Here is a 19446-nt window from a genome sequence, read left to right as displayed (position 1 = left end):
GGGAAACAGCCCTGTTTATAGCAGAATTTTCAACTCAGCTTCGGGAGGAGACAGCTCTGCACTGTAGCTGCATCTTCTCCCCCATTCAGGACCCCGCAGGGGTGGAAGGGGCATACATAAGGGTTGTATATGGATTAATATTTATCCGCCCACCGCTGCCAAGACAGGGAAGATCGGGCAGTCTATACCGCGGCGTGGCCAGTGCCCCGTTCAGGGCGGGGGGTCGGGGAAGGGGAGCTAGGTAGACAGAGCGGAAAGCTCAGTTCAGCCCTGGCCCGGCGCCTGGCTGAGGGGCCGGGCGACCTACAAGTGCAGCGATCGTTCCCCCGGGGCTCGCAGCCAGCGCTGCGCTGCGCGCCGTGGCCAGCCGCCGCCTGCCCCCACCCCTCGGCCCTGAGTGGCTGCCGGCTGCCCAATGAGCGGCCGGAGGCGGCCGAGCTGCTGACAGCGGCGCCCCTGCCCATTCCGCGGGAGGAGGCGGGCTGGATTCGGGGAGCCGGGGGTTTGTTTGGGGTGGGTTTTTTCCCCCTCCGAGTGGCCGGGCGCGCTGCAGGGAGAGGAGCGGCCCCACTCTCCCGCTCGCTACGGATGCACCGAAGGCGGCCGGCACCTTTGCGCTGAGCTCCCGGGCTGCACGGGAGGAGACCCGCCGCTCCCCAGTGCGGGGGCAGCCGCCCGCACGCTCCCTCCGGCCGGGGGAAAGAGCCGACGGCGGAGCCTCGTCCGGCCCAGCGCCCCGGCCCCAGGATGTACACGGCCGGCCTGGCCCCTTTCTACGCCTCGAACTTCAGCCTGTGGTCCGCGGCGTATTGCTCCGCGTCCGGGCCGGGCGCGGGCGGCTGCTTCCCGCTGGATCACGCCGTGGTGAAGAAGCCTTCCTTCTGCATCGCAGACATCCTGCACGCCGGGGCGGGGGAGGTGGCGGCGGCCGAGAGCCTGCCCGGAGCGTCTGCCGCCGGCCTGGCCGCTCACTTGGGAGCGGTCCATCCCCACGCTCCGTTCCACCCCGCCGGCTCCCCGCTCAGACCCACCCCGGTGGTGGCCCCGGACACCCCCGCCGGCTTCCCAGCTAGGCTCTCCCCGCTCTCTGCCGCGTACCCGCACCACCACCACCACCAGCACCGATCGCCGGGAGCCGCCAGCAGCGGCGGCGGCACCCCCACCCCGGGCCGGCTGCATGGGAACCCAACGCACAACGGCCCGGCGCCGGCTCCTTCCAGCAAAGATCTGAAATTTGGGATTGATCGCATTTTGTCCGCGGAGTTTGACCCCAAAGTCAAGGAAAGCAACACGCTAAGAGGTAGAGATCTGAGCTTTTCTCGCTGTCCGTTTGTAGCCAGTCTTAACCTTTACAAAAAATCACTACTATCAATGTAGTGTTATTTGTCTGCAGTTTCCTTTAACACTAATCTACAGTCCCGTGTCCTGTAAAAGCCTGTCATTGAGATTACACTGCTTTAGAAACAATCGCTCTCAGCTCCCTAAAGATTGTACGCAGAGGGTAGATCACATTTTGGAAGGCTTTTCCTGCAATCAGGCTCCTCACGTAGTGTGTAAACACGCTGACAACGAGTAAATCTATTAAAGGAACTCCGGTGCTAGGGGAAAATACTGCACCTCCAGAGGGAAACCATTGTATAAAGTTCCCTGGCTTGTACGTTCCTACCATGTCACTTCGAAAGTGTGATTTCCCCACTGCCCACGCTCTTCATTGTATCTGACTGTAGAAAAGCAACTGCACCCCCGCCCCCCCGTCCAAACTCCCACACATACACTTTAGATGAATCAGATCAATTCATTAGAAGCTTCAAGGTGTGTGGATTTATACTGCAATATAACAGAGCTCTCCTTGTTCCTGTGCTCACAGATCTGACCTCCTTATTAACTACAAGCCGCCAAACTGGGGTTCATCTCCCCACCTTGCAGCCTTCAGCCGGCCAGTTCTTCGCGTCTCTAGATCCCATTAACGAGGCCTCTACTATTCTGGGTCCCTTAAACACAAACTCAAGGAATTCAGTTCAGCACCAGTTTCAAGACACTTTTCCAGGTACAAACCCTCCCTCTTAAATCCATCCCTGGCACGTCAGCTATCAACAGGGCCTGGACAATCTAGACAGCTGATTGTGGCCCTCTGTGGATCAATATAGAGCCATAGGAGCTCTACCCAAAAGAGATTTGGCGGATGCTTGAAACCTGAAGTTTCTTTTTTTTAGTGAGGATCACACCTTGACATCTCATCTACAACGAAAATCTTGGAGGTGGGCTGCATGTGGGGAGGACAATGCGTCTAACAAACTGATCACAAATCATACTTCTAGTTAGTGAAAATAACAGCTGGGGGGAAAGAAACATACCTGACTTTTAAAAAAGATGTAATAAATTAATGAGAAAATGTGAAGTTGTAATATTTAGGTGGCATTTAGTTGGTCTCCATAGGGCCTTCCCGGCAGGCATGAGTCCATCTATTATTTGAAACTCATTTAAAACTTCTCTTGATACAAAAATACAAATAACACGGTTTGTCTCTCTCTCCCTCTTTTCAAATCAACAGGTCCTTATGCAGTTTTAACTAAAGACACATTGCCTCAAACGTACAAAAGAAAACGTTCCTGGTCCAGAGCTGTGTTTTCCAATCTACAGAGGAAAGGTTTAGAGAAAAGATTTGAAATTCAGAAATATGTCACGAAACCGGACAGAAAACAACTTGCAGCGATGCTGGGACTGACTGATGCCCAAGTAAGAGCCTGTTTGGGTGTTATGTTTTCCTCTCCTCCCATCTCTTAAATCCGATCGGGCAAATGTAGATAAATTTCTGTGCCCCGCTTCTCCTTTCCCTGCGTTATGGGGTCATTTTAAAACCTGGGCTGGTAGCATATGGAATGCTGGTGAATTTGTTCAGCTATTCAACCTATTTTTACAGTGAATCTGCAAATTCATGTGTTTGTATTCAAGTATGCATCTTCTAGCAGAGAAAAATCCCTATAGCCCAGAGATTTATGTCAACATGCCCTGTGCGTTTGTTTTGGCAAATGCAGAAAAGTAGGAGCAAGAAAGCAAATAGGCCGTGGGAGATGGTAATTACGAACTTTATCGAAGTGCAATTCACCGTAGGAGGCAGTTTTTCTCGAAGGAGATAAACGAGAGAGCACAAGATTTTTTTTTTTTAATTCTCTCTTCCTGGATTATGAAATCCTTAGTTCTGAGGAAGTGAAAACTCCTTTTCAAACGGAATCATTAAACGCCACTAAGTAATGATTCCACTACTGATGGCCCACAGTACATAGAATTGTATAACGTTGCGGTCTGTTGAGCAAGATTTGGTTTCCTGGACGAAAAAGAAGAAGAAGAAGAAGAAGAAGAAGAAGAAACCCCGCTTGTATTCAAACACCACAAACAAACAAGAAAAAAAATCGTACAAAGCTAAAATATTTTTCGGTCGGAGGAGAATGAGGGCATTTTGGCTGCCTCATTTTATCCCAGCTCTGCATAGTTACTCTGAGCATTTTGTAAATGCTTTTATGGAGGTAGCAGGGTTCACACAAGAGTCTTTCCCAATTTATAAATCCAAATAGAAAATAGTTTCTTTCCCTGGACATCTGGCTGTCTAGATTTCCTTTCCCAACACATTTTTTTAATATGAGGCTAGATCTGTGAATTCACACCACCTCCCGGGGGACGGTATAGATTGTATATTATATCATCTATACACGCTACATGCATGCTACAGATAGAGTAGAAAAAGTGTCGATGTAGGTATAGTATTATATTTAAAGATAAACTAATCTTTTGGGGAGGGGCCGTTAGAATAACGCGCAGTAAAATGAGATACATCTCTCCTTGCCACTGCTGGTCAGTGCAGCAACTGGAGCGCTCAGAACAAATTGGTGAGGAAATGCAGAAGTATGAAAAAAGAAACAGTTAATGCCATTTTTTGTAAATGACCCCAGCAAACTCTTGCTTGAGTGCGCCCGGGGAGCGCTGGGAGAATGTCCCCGCAGGACAGCGGAGCCGGGGGGGGTGGGAGCAGCGGAGGTTGGGGTGTCTCAGCCCGCCCACTGATCTCGGGTGGGTCTCTGTTGTGTCTTGGTGACTCTTAGGTGAAGGTCTGGTTCCAGAACAGGCGCATGAAATGGAGACACTCCAAGGAAGCCCAGGCCCAGAAGGAGAAGGAGAAAGAACCTGCCGAGAAGCCCGGCTCGCTGCCCGCTGCCGAGGGGGAGCGGGAGCAGAGCCCCAGCCGCTCGGAAGCGGAGAGCGAGAGCAGCGACTCGGAGTCTCTGGATATGACCCCCAGTGACACGGAACGGACTGAGGGCGCCGATCCGGCCCTGCACCAAACTAGTGTCATCAAGTCCTCAGGCAGCCCGGACCTGCCTGCAGCACCGCCCCCGCCAGCCGGCTCCGAGAGCCCCGAGCCGCCGCCTGCGCAGCTGGGCGGCCTATAGAGAGGGAGCAGGAGGAGCCCCCGGCTTTGCGGAGCCCAGAGACTCGCTGTACAGGACCATTGCTAATTTATATGATTGACTCCGAGCTGCCGGAGAAGCCCCAGGCCGGGCAGCCCCCAGGCCCTCCCCTGCAGAAGAACCCCGAGATCAACGGGGTACGGAGGGAGGGGAGCTGCCCGGCTGTGTGGTGGGACGATCCTGAAGCGCCTACCCCTTGTGTTGTACATACTAGGGCGAGCTAGACAACCCACGGCAGAGCAGCCCTCGCTTAGAAAGCTGTAGCGACTTTCCGTGTGGTTCGGCTCGCGGCCCTGACCAGCTCTGCTGAAGGAGCTTTTCCTGTCTAAGCCAAGCGAGGGACTCGGAGACTGCTCTGTACCCCCCCTTCCCCCACTGCCACCTTTCAACCTCGCCGTCAAACAATTTACAATGTGAATATGTTACCAACGCACTCCTCGTCCATTGCCATGTGTTGCTTTGTATAATCCGGCCAAGAAATACTGCACTGAGAACAAAAAAATACTGTAAATAAAATGTTTGCTATGGTTTGTAACCCTGTCTAGTTTGTTACAGGACCAGGTCTGGCTGGGTTGGTTCAACTTGCAAGAGGGAGAGTTTGAATGACGATTTGGTCCATTCATCATTCCATAATACTAAAGACACTAAACACGTTCACAATTTAAGTAGATGAATCCGATTAAAAGATTCGGATTAATTTTCCAGCTGTGTAGATGAGAATCTTACTAATTAGGATCGTCGATTTTTTTAAATGATTTTTTTTAAATGTAAGGTCTGATTGAACCATAAGCCCTGCCGAGATGAAGCTATATTACATGGCATATATTAGGTGTTTGTGCATAGTTTAATCAGAGCTTGGACCAGCAAACAAATTGCATTTCCTTCCAATCATGTATGTTAGGATATATGGAAACACTATTGCTACAAAGCGCCCAGGAAGGGGATGTAGATTGCTTGGGTTTTGTTTTGTTTCTAAACTGTACATGTATGCATTTTATTGATACTTTGTATCCAATTCACAGATGGGTCTGAATAGCCAACCGAGGCTACTCTGACGCTTTTCAGAGCCTGGATGAACTCCTCTCCGTCCCGGTTGAAGTCCATGGGAGTTTTGTTTAAGGGATGGCTCTTTTACAGATATGAAGGGCCAGCAGGGTGTGTGACAAAGAGTAAATTACGCTGATCTCGTTAAAGTCAGCGGCCAACACTCCACTGCAAACTGGATCGTGCCCCCCTTAATGTGGCAAAAGGCTCTTTCCTCTCTGGGTTTCTTATCAGCACGAGTCTCTGGCCTGCGCACTCGGACGACCCTGGGTGTGGATGGGGTCGGGGGATGTCTGGAATGGGTGCGTGCTACAATCTCGCCCTTAGTCTGAGGGGAAAGCACTGTGAGTGGTGTCGGGCGGGGGGGCTGTAATGGGGCTCTCCTTTCTATTACATGAGGTGCATGGATCGCGCTACTCTGTCCATTTCCAGGCAGGTTCCAGGGTGAGATCAGCTGGCTCCAGTCAGCCCTCGCGGTTAATCTACCGCATCATCTCTCTCTTTGAAAAGGGGAATGGGGGCCAAAAATCTCCCCTTTCCCAAAGCCTCATCACTGCGAGGGAACACTGAGGCTGGCTGTTCATTGAGGTACCCTGAAATCCCCCCCCCCTTACCCAAATGGCAAATCAAGCAGAAATCAGGACTAGGGAGGGACCATACTCATTTCCCAGTGAGATGGCACTAGGCTCCCATGCGCAGTCTAATCTTAGCAATGACCTCTACTGTCAGAGTGCCCGGGTGCAGTAGATACTGGAGGATAGGGCCTAGTTCTGATCTCACCCCCAGGAAGTAGGCTACTGAAGTCATTGGCCTTCCAGCCAGTGCGAGAGGCTGAATCCAACCGCAAGGCGCCAGGCTCTGCAAATGTGACACCTATTTAAGATGAAGAGCTGAAAAGCGATCAGTGCCCGCTGGTGATCTGGAGATGGCTCTGAGATGGAGTTAAGGGGGTCAAACACTTTGTCCCTTCTCAAGGCGAAAATCTTAAGCAAAACAGAGCGAGATTTTCGTTGTCTTGGCCCAGCAGAGCAAAACGAACTGAAGAGATATAACAGATTGGAAAGTGCCAATAATTTCACACAAAAATAGCAAGACATAAATCCAGCCAGATAATAAAGTGATAGCAGCTTTCTCATCCCTTCTAGGCATAGCGACTGTTACAGGCCAGGTGGTGTTCACAGAGTGGCGGGGTGGAAAATGAATTCTAGCAAACCAGAAACTTACTCCTTAGCGGTTAAGAAGGGAACGAGAATCTCCATCTCCGAAACAGTCCCAAATCTCAGATTTTCAAACCCGTTTCCTTTATTCCTCCTGACGCTTCGCCATTCTCTTCAAAGGATTTTTATTCAGGGTCCAGGAGAAATCGAATGCTTACTGCCTGTTTGCATGCTCACCACACAGCAAGGAAATATAGCTGGGAAATGCTAGGACCCGAACTTACTCCCCATTAAAGTCAATGGGAGTCTTGCCCTTTCCTCCAGTAACCAGGCCCCATCTGTTCTACCCTTACTCAAATCATTAGGTAGGTAGGTGGAAAAAAGCTTTTAAAGCAACATGGATACTTCTAAAAAAAAGAACAGGAGTACTTGTGGCACCTTAGAGACTAACAAATACTTCTTTAACTTTGCTATATACGGAATTTAACGAACTATTTTATTTTCATGCAAGTCCAAGTGAGCTCAGGTCATTTTTTCTTTTTGGTTCAAACCATTTTTTGTACCATTTGCAATTTCATATTTGTCAGGCCTACAGAAAATCTGTAGTTAATAAATGTTTTTTGGTGAGGTCTTCCCAGCCTTAATTTTTACTTCATACAATATATTTAGGAGAAAAATGGTGTGTGTATCTGTTTGAAACACTCACCTATATAAATACATTTATTTGTGAGCAAAATTATGCTTCAAATATCGGGAAATAACGTGGGTTATTTATATAGCGCCTGCAGCATATGTTAGATTGAGTTTATTTTAAAGTAACGAGTTTATAACTAGAAATGATACACAGCTAGCCAGCAAAATGTTAGACGATCTCTGTTTTTATCCTCAGCAAACCTACATAATGCAGCTCACAATTAACCATTTCTTTGTTTTTGTTTATTCTATAAAAAAGCTTGAACAGGTTTGTTAAAACATCAAAGTGGATTTTATCAAATATTTGGATGATCATTACCAAATAAATTAGAGAGGAGAAATGAAAGGCTAAGTGATTTTTGAAAGTGTGTATCTAAATATTATCCTCTCCTTTTGTTTTAAAGTTGTCCGATTCTTTTATAAATGTGACTTTACATATTACACCTTAAAGGTGGCGTGGGTGACTTTTGAAACACTAGATTACAGAAGTCAGAATCCGTTTATAAGAAGTGGTAGCGAGCAGGAGCTCGCTTTGTAAATGGATAGGTTGGGAGAGAAAAAGAAAATTTTCACAGAGCCGTAGCTTACCGTGTGGTCACAACGTTTTAAAAATAATATCTTAAAAGAGGAACAAACAGGCTGACCGAGAAAGGTGATCAGACCGAGAAGGAACACTCCTGAGTAAAACTCCTGATGCTCCATAAGAAAGGAGCCATGAAAACATTAGAAATTAATTCCCACCGACCGTTTAACATTGGTACACTTCCTGTACACCTTGGAGATAAAGTTTCAGGGGCCAGTTGTATGCCTACTGCTGGGGAAATATTTTGCAAGGGGAAGAAGTCAGGTTGCAGTCTTAGCTCCCCTCGCTAGGCTTGGTTTGTGCATTTCGTTTATTTATTCAGTTATTTGTTTTGTTTTAAAATCGCGGAATAGAAGAATAATCTTCCTCATCAGAAAAAAATAATAACAACAAAATCCGCCCATAATGGGTTCTCACTTAAATGCTATCTGACGGGGGGTGGGGGTGGGGGCGGACCCGATTTCCTTAAAATGTAAAAAGATAGAGAGCTTTATGGAAATATATTTCACTGTTTTTATCTCTTCTCCAGTCTTGTAGATAAACATAAAATATTGTTATATTTGTCAGGATACTGTTGTGATTCTGCCCAGAGCTGCCAGTATATACTATTGAACCTAATAAGAAGTAAATGCGTATATAAAATATTTTAAGGATGATCTGTCTGACAGTAAAGAATTTTGATTGTTTTATTTTTAATTGAAAATGAAAAAATCAAGCTCTCCCAGTTGCCAATTCCTCGGATATCTTTAACACCAGGGACCATAGTCCCTCAGATAGTTTCTGCTACATGATCTAGTTTTTCTCCCCGAAGGATTTAGTGCATGTGGTTTTGAAATCTTTTGCAGTCAGTTCCAAGCACGTTGAATACATTGTACCAGCACGACAAGATTTTATTCAAGCAGATCTTTTGTATAGTATATTTGAATTTCTTTGAAGCAAATAGTCGTTCTGCTAGTTCCCAGTTTAGAGAGAGAAACGGTAATGTATATTTCCCTTTAGAAATGGCTGTCCTCTCCAAAACTGCGCCGCTGGGTCTACTCAATGGCACAACTGCGCGTTTAAACGCCATCAGCACTTCTGTACCTCTAGGCTCCTTTTCTCTTTTTATCATTAGGAATGGATCGCACAGTATCTTGCAATTTTCCATTGATTGTGTACAGTTGGGTGTCTGAGACGCTCTGTCACAGAGGTAGATGAAGCATTTCATGAGAAACAGCCACGGGAACGTTATCAATTACACCGAGGAGAGAGAAAAGATATTTCCCTTCCTCCTCTCCAGTTTTCATGGTGGGTGTGTGTGGGTGTATGTGTGTAACATTAATAATAAACGGTGGGGGCTTTTCGTACTAGTTCATCTGATCATGGCAACTTTCCTAATCACCTATAATAAAACCCACGTTGGGTCTCTCTCTCTCTCTCTCTCTCTACCCAAGCACCTAGCAGGGCTACTTTTCACGAGTAGTTTACAAATAAGCATATGTTTCTGACAGTCTGATATTTAACCACATTGCATGCAGATTTTCCATAGAATTCTAGTCCCCCTGGACAATTACTTACAAGTAATCTCCCAATAGCTAAACAAACGCTGAAATACAAACCAGACTCTGACATAATCCACATTTTCAAAACAGGCACATTTTATACAAGAAATATATTGAAATCGTGTCGATTAGAAGATATTCATGTTATGAAACAGACGTTACTGCAAAAGAAATTGCCACAAAATCTACGTACAGTATATTAGCATGACATACACACACACACACACACAAGCTCTTGATCTAATTCTGTTTCTTCCCTCTGCGTTTATCAAAAAGCTGTCTATGTTAAAAATTAGGAAAAACGCGAAAGTGCATAGAAACCTGAACAAACGTGGAGTTCACATCCCTAGTTAGTTCAGTGGAATAAGCCTATGTTTCTGAACAAACACGTATTTTGAGATCAGGCTTAAGTTTACAGAATTGTTTTCAAACTTGACTTGGTTCGGAATCCCTATTTCACACGCCCGCCCACACAATCTTCCTTATAGTTTATGCTTCGGGACTGGCTGGCGTCCATAAGACAAATTGCAATCTCCGAAATGTCAACTTTTGCCACAATCTCTGCTTAAAAAATAATCCAAAAACAAAAAACACACCCCCTCCTTATTGCTGTGGAGCGCTCATCAGAAATAATGGCTGTTTACACAAAACCTTTATTCACTTTCTTAAATAAACACCACTGAACTCAAATAAAGCAAACCCTCAGCTATAATTCAGGCACAACGTTTGCTATGTGTATTCTCGACTGTGGACCTGGACAGACTCCTAAAAAAGAAATCTGAAGTCTCCTTTCATACTTCACCTCCAAGAGCAAAATGTCCTTGTTCACCTCGGCAAGTCTAGCCTTACTTTGACTTATTTTTTTTGTTGGAAGAATGAAATATTTTCTTCCATCTCCCGTCCTCGGGGATCACATTTTGATGCTTTTATATCAGGTTGTAACAGCAGCTCTCTCGATTGTGAAACCTGCTAAATATTTACCTCTAAAAATAAGGCGTCAAAAGCCGGGGGGGGGGGGGGGAAGGAGAAGAAAGGGGCAGATTCATAGGAATAAAAGCCCTCAAAGAGTGTTTGAAATACATTCTTGTTGAACACGAGGTTGGGGAGACATTCTGTAGCAACCTTTGGAAGAGATGAATGCCCGATGGTTGTGTGAAGGTAAATTCAACAGGCAATAGCAATTTAGATCAATGTAATCACAAACACACTGTTTTGTTAAAGGAGAGTGATTACCAGTCCATGCTTCACTCACTAATTGCTTTAAATAGCCGAAGGGGTTTGTTATGATCTCATTTGTCTTAAGGAATCATTGGCCGGTAAATGAATCTGCTGGTGTAATTAAAGTGAAAACCAATTAGATAGCCCAAGCACCGTGGAGAGTTGGAGAACTTCCCAGCTGATATCGCTAAATAGCAGCTCCTCCTGCTCTTTGGGGTTGCGAGAGAAGGGGGATACCTGAGAGCACATACACTCCAACTCGCCTCGAGCAACTCCCGGGAAGGTCTTCCAAACAAAGCGTCACTGGAAGCCATCCTGGATTGACAGGACATCTCCCCCGTTTGAGTGATGGGTCCCTCCCTTCCCCCGCCTGGCTATCAACAAACATGGAAAGTGCCCTTCTCTCTAAACAATCCCGAGCACTGTGGTGGAGTGGGACACACACACACACACACACACGGGATAGGAAGTTTCCTTGCCCCTAAAGCCTGGGACTCCCAGCCTAATGAGCTCCATTAAGCGTATTATGGATGTAAAAGTTTGCTGTGAGGTCCTGGCTGGAGGGAAAGGGTTCCTGTTGCAGATCCAAGCGCTCTGAGCTGCACCACCTGGCTGAAACCAGAGAGCCGCCGCTGCCTTAATGGGTTTAGCCTGGGCTAATTGGTGTTTTAGGAGAGTTGCCAAATCATTCTGCAGGATCTGTGGAGGGAGACTTTTCCCGCTGGTGCCATTCGTTGATGGGACTTGCACCCCGAAGCACTGAGCGATTCCACGGGTACACACATACAGGGGCGTGCAGTGAGTGGTCTTAAAGACAGCTTGATAGCTTGGAGGCCAATGGCTGCTGGTGCCAAGACCCTCAAGCTGGCCTTTGTCAATGTGAGCGTGCTCTAATTAGGTGCCCTCTGCCTCCCTATGTGTGTGACTGCCACTTTCCCATCCTTGCCCATTTCTCCACAGCTGGCCCAGGCTTTGGGTCACGCCTGATCTGGTCTCCGCACGCTGCCAGCTCACTTTTAATTGAAACGAACACAATGGATTGTAATGTAAAGCCTCCAGTTCGTGCAAAGCCCCCGTCTAGCCAAATCAACGGATGGAGCAGGTGACACGGATCTCTTTAAAGAGCGGGTTTTAAATGCTTAGAGGCGGTGTTAATGTGTGCACTGGGTGGGCCGCGTGTGGAGCTGCCCGTTTGACTTCCTTGGGGAATTCACCTTGGGAAAAAACAAAACGTGGTGGCCCAGGGGGAGGAAAAGGTTTCAAAGCTCGATCTGGTTACAGGACTATCCCCCGAGGGCCATGAAACCGGGGTTGGAAAATCTCAATATAACAACCCCCGCGTGTCGCCTGAGCATTTTGAAACCGCCATGAAATAGATGGAAGGAAATGGGAATTGTGTGGCGTGGTAGTTTTAAAGGATAAAGAGTTATTGCCGGTCGATTTAAATCGTTTTCATCTGGGTAACTTTGCAAGAATCTCACTAGCTAGGGAAGTTTCTGCAGTGCTCCATTCTCGATTGCAGGAACATTCTCTATCTATCTAACGAATGCCATTTTTTTCTGAGATACGACGAAGGATCCGTTTCTATTGCAGAGCATAGAAAATTCACTTGTATTTGAAACCGGATATGCCAGTTTTCCATTGGAAACACGTCGTAATATTTGTATCGACAGGATTTATTTTCTCTAAACACGGAGATCGTTTGCCCACCTACAATTACATTACACCAAGGCACAGAGCTTCCCGGTGCTTTTTCAAGGGCCAGACTAACAGCGTTGGGTGTACAGTTGCGCAGAGCGCTTAGTTCACGCAGCGTTTGGGGCCAGAGACGATGCGCTCTTTTTATAAACGCTAGAAAGCGATTAGACCCTTCGCTGCCCTGGAATTGAGCTGGAGTCTGGAGGAACGCCTGGCGGAGGCCCGTAGGCACAGATGCTGCGGGCCGCAATGGCTGCCAAGAAAGGCCTTTCAGTCGAGGACAGAGCAGCCAGGGGGGTTGGTGTGGGCGTGGATGGGGTTTGCGGGTGGGGCTGTTTCACACTCTCTCTAGGAGATCTACACTGAATGACTAGCCGGTGCCCTTTGCTCAGTCGCTTCCTTGATTGGATCCGTCTTTTTCCATGCCCAGAAAAAGCCAGAACAGTCTCAGGGGAAAAGCCCATGCCAGCGTCACCGCTGAAGTTACATCAGTCCAGGGAGTCCTTTCAGTGGCACTCTCCCTCCTTCTCTTCTTTGATTTCTTTTGTTTTCCTTCCCACTCTGCTCTTAGAAATTACCCAAGTCCTCGCAGTCTGGTTCTCTTTCCTTCCCCTAAACGGGGTGTGGTGCTGCGAGCGAGAACAGTGCTCGGACTTAACCCCTGGCCTATACAAACCTTCTGGGTCGCACTCAGAAGCCGTAACCGAGTTTTTCGGGGTGGAGCTGAGGGTTAATGAAACCGAATTCCTGAAATCAGATGCCAGTTTTGCCATGTTCGAGCCTCAGCTCCTTGTTTGCCTCTCAAAACGGGGCTTCCAGGCACCAAATCCCGCCAGTGCATGTTTCTTTCCAGGCCATCCATCGGACCCCGCCTTCGATCAACCCTCTGGTCACAATTGTATAGACCGGTTTGTGTCGGAAACCGAAAGGGGAATTTCCCGCCTTGTTAAAGATGGCCCCAGTTCCAAAGTGCACTGGCTTCGTTTCGCTTGGGGGAAAACTCCTAGCGCCGTGTCTAACCGCTCTGCTTCCTGCGGCTCCTCGGTAGCCTGCTGCATTGGTATTTACACTCCGGAGTCTCTATCTCAGGAGGTGATGGAGAACTTCCCGCTGTGTGTGTGTAGTCGACAAAAAACTCTACAAATCACCGCAGTACCAGGTCCCGGGTAATGTGTCACCAGCCATGTAAGGCAACTATTCAGAGGTCAAAGAAAGTGGGCAAATCACTCAGAGCAGGGGGTTTCTTCTTTTGATGGCATTATTAATTGTCCTTTGTACCAGATCTTCTTTTGCTTATTGGCTGCCGTGAAAACTGTGGCAATCTGAGATGTTTCGAGAGAAGCAAGTGCTCTCTCCCCGCATCTATACACAATCACAACTATGTATAGGGGACAATAAAACCCCTAAGCCAGTGTATTTATGGTGATGAGAACTCCGTGGATGTGTTGCTTTGTTTTCCTTCAGCATTAATACCATACTTGACCCTCCACCCAAGTTATCAGGCTTCAAGAGTATCAGAAATCAGTTTCTCCTGTAATAATAATGTATAATATAAACCCTCCAGGTGGGACCAGTAACATGTTGTGTTACGTCTTGCCCTGGGAAATGGGCTAAATCCCGTATTTATCAAAGAAACTGAAGAGGAAAGTTGCATTTTCTTTTCCTTTGATTGAGTTTTTCCCTCTTTAACTCTTCAGAGGGTGGCTTTGGAAAAAAGAAACAGAAGAGCCACCTCCCCAGAAGCCCCTACTAAGGAGGAGGCGTCGCTGGAGGCCCTCTCAATTCACTTTTATTAAAGCAGACCGTCAGCGGTGGGAAATCAAAAGGGACCTCACCGGCGTGGAGCCATTTCGGCAGTTGCAACCTGGCCTGGAATCACAAATTCAAAGACAGAGATTAGACTTGCAAAATACACTTGGGATCCGATCGGTCCTGGGGAAAGAAAAGGAAAGAAAAGACCGCACATGTTATAATGTGCTGAATCTCATGTAAAATGTGCATGTGGCCATGGGATCTACTAGAATGCGATGGGTTTTCAGAGTCTGGGATAACAACACTCCCACTTGTATGCAGGATTTGTCCAATTACAAATTGCCCGCCTTTGGCCTCCCGAATTTACTCCAGACCACTTCATAGCCCCCGTTGCTTTCGCATTTCTCTCGCTCTCGATGCACCTCTTGCTTTCTGACTCCGCTGAGCCCCGTTTTGTACATAATTCTTAATTCGCCGGGGCCGCTAGCGTTTAACCCGGTGTGGGAACTATTGACACTCCTTGGGCAGATCTGCTGCTGCCAGTTGCCATAGCTCTATTGACTTCAGTGCGGCTGTGACAACCGACAGCAGCGGAGGAGCTGGGTTTGGGGGCAGAGCTGGGAAGGATACAAAACGCGAAGGGCCCAGTCCTGAGTTCCACGCTCAGGCAAAGATCCCACAAAGCTCTGGCTGAGGCAGGACTTTTGCGTCCCTGTCCCTCTGTATGGCATATGCACTATGTGTGTAGAGAGCTGATCTCCTGCAAACCACAACGTTGGGGGTCAACCCCAAACCCTTTACTGCGGCGAAATCCCCGTTCCAATCAGGATTGCCCCCCCCCACCTCTCTCTCTCTGTACAGTAGACGTGTTTACTTGTGTGCACGTCCGTTCCCATAAATCCTGCCATCTATAATCATTACCAACATGGAAACTTTTGCCCCCGGCAGCCCCCCAGCGCGCGCGCGCTCTCTCTGCCTCTAGTTAGCGGTGATGATTTTAAAAGCATGCGATGATCTAAGCCCTAATACTAATATTATGCATCATTTGGACAGGATAACGATGCCACCTTGTCAAGCGTTGCCTCTTTACACACCCCATTTGCTGCATCTCAGAGTCATAACGGACTTGATAAATGACAAGGCGAACATCTTTCGGCTGCCCGGCTCCTTCTCCAGTAACCCGGCCCCTCCCAGCCCCAGCTCTCTGCGGAGAATGCGGGCAGGCGGAGCTGGGGCCGCTCTGAGTACCGCAGAGCAGGGCCAGTGAAAATTTATAGTCTGTATATATTTGCTGGCTCCAGATATCGGCACTGTAATGGATGGGTATATTTTATGACTCCGAGCCTAAGATCTAGGGAATCAGGAGTCCCTTCCATGTATGGTGCACTCCTGTCTCTCCCTTAATCCGCCCGGCAGGCAATAAACTGCCCTGCTAAATGTGCTGCTTGATAACAGGCAACTTTTATTGATTACAAGAAAATGTTTGAAACTAAATAAAGGGCTTTTATGAGGATCCCTGCGAAGAGGTGTCCCCCCCCCCCCGCAGCCATTAAGGCGATATCGACGTTTTACCGCGCACTTGTTTGGCTGTCAATGTTTCTAGTGAGTGAGAAGCAGGTTTAAAATCAATCAAGAAACACCGTGTTTGCAAAAGAGGCCGCGTTAGTCTCCGGATTGTTTTGCAAGGGGCTTTGGGCTCAAATGCACAAAAAAGCGCAGGCAGCCACTTGTCTCTCTCCCTTCCTTAGGCTCAGGCCACTTTCAACGCTGCGGAATCGTTTCAAAGCCCGCAGGCGCAAGACACGGGTGCGGGGTGCAATACAGCAGCTCTGAAGAGACGACGGCTGGACAGTTATTTGACACAGGTTTGAAGGGAGAAAAGTTGGAAAGTTATTTTACATCTCTCCCCCCGAATCGTCCCCCCCCCCCCCCCGATTTTTGATAGGCCTTGCTGGAGAATCGGTACCGAGATCTTCTGAAATGCAGAATTATACCGCACCTTATTTATTAGGTTTTTAAATCTTAAAAGATCGTTAACGGTTACAGTTTAAAGAAAAAAAAACAACAACCCCGTTTTGTTTGGGTCGACATGAAGCTGAAATGTCGTGTGGACAGGAAGGAAATGTGGAGTATACGCCGAAATAACAGATCCGCCTCAAATATCTTGTTGACAAAGCAGATTTAATGTACTGAATTGTATGAGGGAATGAACTCTTCTGTACGAAATCTATATCTCTCCGAGGGCGGGCATTATAGATCAGTGTGTAAGGTGGGGATCGTTTTAGTTTCTCCAGAAGATTCGTGGCCAGTAGAAATGCTATAACGATTGGTCAGAGACTTCTGAACCGTAGACTTCTTTTCTTCATCCATGGTTCAGCCAGGAAATATACACACATAGACACGACAGTTTTGTGTCTAGGTCTCTAAACAGACACGCATGCTCCCATAAACTCACCACGCTTCTAATGACTGGCATCCGGAAACATTGGTGACTCGAGCTGGGCAACATATTCTGAATGTTGATGACACATCACATTTTGCTACAAAACGGGGAAACATTTTTGACAACATTTGAAGGAGCAACCCCCTCACTTTTCGGACTTCTCGCGATGTTTTTCAAATGTCATAACTTTGACGAAAGGTTGAAGGGGAAAAAAAGAGATGAAATTGCCATTGTATTTTCCCCTCCCTTTTAAAACCAGCTCGATTGCAGTATCCGTTGCAGTATTAAGACCTAGGGAACGCCATGGGGAGGGGACTTACACAACTTATCAAACGTTCTAAACCTCACCTTCCACACAGGGGAAAAACACCCTTTTTTATTCCCTTTAGGCAGAATTAAGTGGGGACTGAATCTCCTTGACTGACAAATAGAGGAATAACTCCCACAGATACCAAAGAATCGGACAGGATCGAACACCTATTTTGGATTGGTTTTTTGATAATGAGTTTTTCACCTCGCACATACTTAAACTTTCTCTGGGTCTTTCTTAGGTGATCAGGGTAGCAAGTCATAAACACATTATTTTCTCCTGCAAAAATATTGCCAGCCTTCCAAGCAGGGCTCAAACTTTTTGCCACGCTCTTGAAAAGGAACTGTAAAATCGCTTGGTGTCTGCAAGTTGCACCACATTTGACTGGAAAGCTATAAAACTGTCTTATCCCCTGATGTTTCTTGATTAACTTATGAGCATAAAGGAAATCCTTGAGCGGTGTTCCCTCTGTGGTTTGCTTTTTCTGCAAAGGAAAGCCAAGGGAAGATGCTAATATTGTCATCTTATTTTACAACTTATACCGTCTGCCTAAACAATGTATATATACAAATCAAGACGCAATGGGGTTCAGTCTCTTAAATACAGCCCATATATTTCAGAAGACTGGGAGATCATACTTGCATTTATAGCCTGCGTGGCGAATTATTTAGCTTGCTCTTTACTGCTGTTAAAATGTTGGCTTCCATTTAAATAAACAAAGTGATCCGGAGTCATTCATCAGTTCAACAGAGGTCCAGTTAATAGCATGTCCCATCAGCAATTGTGTGTCAAAATTCGTACACCAGCTTCCCCGTGCTTCCTTTCAACGGCCTTTCCTTTCTGCTCACTTTTTACAGTCTTCCATCCATCTGTAATAACCTGCACATGGTCCCATGGCCGCGCCTAAAAAAACCTGACTTGTCTCTCAATTCACCATGTGCTTACACTTAATTTTTATCTTTCATATTTTGGGGGGTGGGGGAGGTTGGAAACACATGGCAAGAGCTTTTGTTTTTTTCTTAATTAGGCACCTTTTAGCTTTAACATGGGAAGATCTTTGAGGAATATTCTTCTCATTAACGGATGAGAACCAAAACGAAAAGTAAATGCACAAATAGTGACAGAATTGGAAAACATTTGGGGGGGTTGTCATATTCAGGCCAGGTCATAAATTAATAGATGATTTATTCTTCAATCAGGAAAAAAGCCATTAAGGTTTGCTCGGCCCTGGTCTGTGGGAAAATAATTTCTTTGATTGAGTTTCCCCTAAAGACCCCCAGAAGTTTTCTCTTTTCTGTCATGAACAGTCTGCTCTTTCCTGTCTTCCGGAAGGAGGGAAGCATAAGACCTCCGGAGAAATGCAGCTTTCCATCTTAGCTAGCATCTTGAATTTCACTTTGCATCTTTCGTCCTACCTGCTGATTTCATTTCTCTTTTGCATTGGAAAGCTTTTAAAAAATCCACCAGAGAAACCTCTAGGATCATTGGAGTGGGATAGCGTCTTTTATCAGCCTCTGCACTGGTGGCCAATATTACATTTTAAAAGGAAAAAGGTTTTAAAGTTTTATAATGAGCAATAATAATAATTAATAAAAACATGATGGGGAAAGAAATTCAGTCTGAGGAATGAATAAAAGAGCAGGGCTGGTGACTTTTCCATTGCTTGTATTTCTTACTAGAGGCAGTGATCACCAATCACTGGCATGCTTATTTATGTAGTGTGTATATATATATATATATTTCTTAATTTATGGGAGCCTCTTGTATAAAGCCAGATCTCCAGCTGGTGTATTGTAGATCTAGCTTCAGTGGAACTGCTTCCGTTTACACCAGCTGAGCGCCTGTTTCATAGTTTCTGGTTGCCAAACAACAATAAAAGAAGAACATGCATAACTTCTTGGCCCATGGGAGTGTTGCATGTATTATTTAAGTACATGCCACCCTGGTAATCACCCCCTCATGAAAAATATGGGTGTTATGCTCTACCCCGATGGCTGAGAGGTTCAGGCTGAGATGGAGCAAGTTCTATAGAGAAGGGCTTTTCACCCTGAATAATGTACAGCTCTGGCTCCCCAGACATTCAAATCTAGGGACTCCTCCCCCACTTACTAATTTAAAGCTCTGTCCTGGAGGGTGCTGGGCATGTCCTGTGAGGTGCTGTGTGGCCTCAATTCCCATTAATCTGGAGGGATGAACCACTATGCTGGGCCCTGGTGCACCGACCACTTCTCTTCCAATATTCTAACCTGCAGTGCCTCTTGGGTTGCTCCACAGCCTAGCCGCACTAGTCCATTGGGCTGTGCTTAAGCTAAAGCATGGTGGAGCTCCAAATCCCGGTCTTTCAAAAGCCCATGACTGATTATGGGTTACAGCACCTACAGTTGAATGGAAAGTGACAATGGTAGTGATGCAACCAGAATCTCAGGCCACAATCCTGCTGCAATCAGATACGTTAAGATCCGATCCTGTGAGGTGCTGAGCGCCCTAGGCTTGTTGACAGTACTCAGTACCTCACAGGACTGGGCCTTTAGTGCAGACTCTTGC

General features: G+C 46.7%; 1 protein-coding gene across 2 annotated transcripts; it reads left to right on the top strand.

Moving 5' to 3' along the window:
- The first annotated feature begins 505 nt into the window (after positions 1-505).
- On the top strand, positions 506-4990 carry HLX (H2.0 like homeobox). Of its 2 annotated transcripts, XM_024219274.1 has the most exons (4): positions 506-1300; positions 1868-2047; positions 2552-2736; positions 4098-4990. In XM_024219274.1, exons 1-4 carry the CDS (start codon positions 748-750, stop codon positions 4443-4445), a joined length of 1266 nt encoding a protein of 421 aa, XP_024075042.1. In that variant the 5' UTR covers positions 506-747; the 3' UTR covers positions 4446-4990. The 2 variants fall into 2 exon arrangements, with proteins under 2 accessions (XP_024075042.1, XP_024075044.1); XM_024219276.3 differs by lacking the exon at positions 1868-2047 and having other exon boundaries at positions 640-1300.
- Positions 4991-19446: the final 14456 nt, after the last annotated feature.

This window comes from Terrapene carolina, unplaced genomic scaffold, assembly GCF_002925995.2.
Source record: "Terrapene carolina triunguis isolate 2854851 unplaced genomic scaffold, T_m_triunguis-2.0 Scaffold262, whole genome shotgun sequence".
NCBI classification, from domain to species: domain Eukaryota; kingdom Metazoa; phylum Chordata; order Testudines; family Emydidae; genus Terrapene; species Terrapene triunguis.
This window is presented reverse-complemented; position numbering and strand designations above follow the sequence as displayed.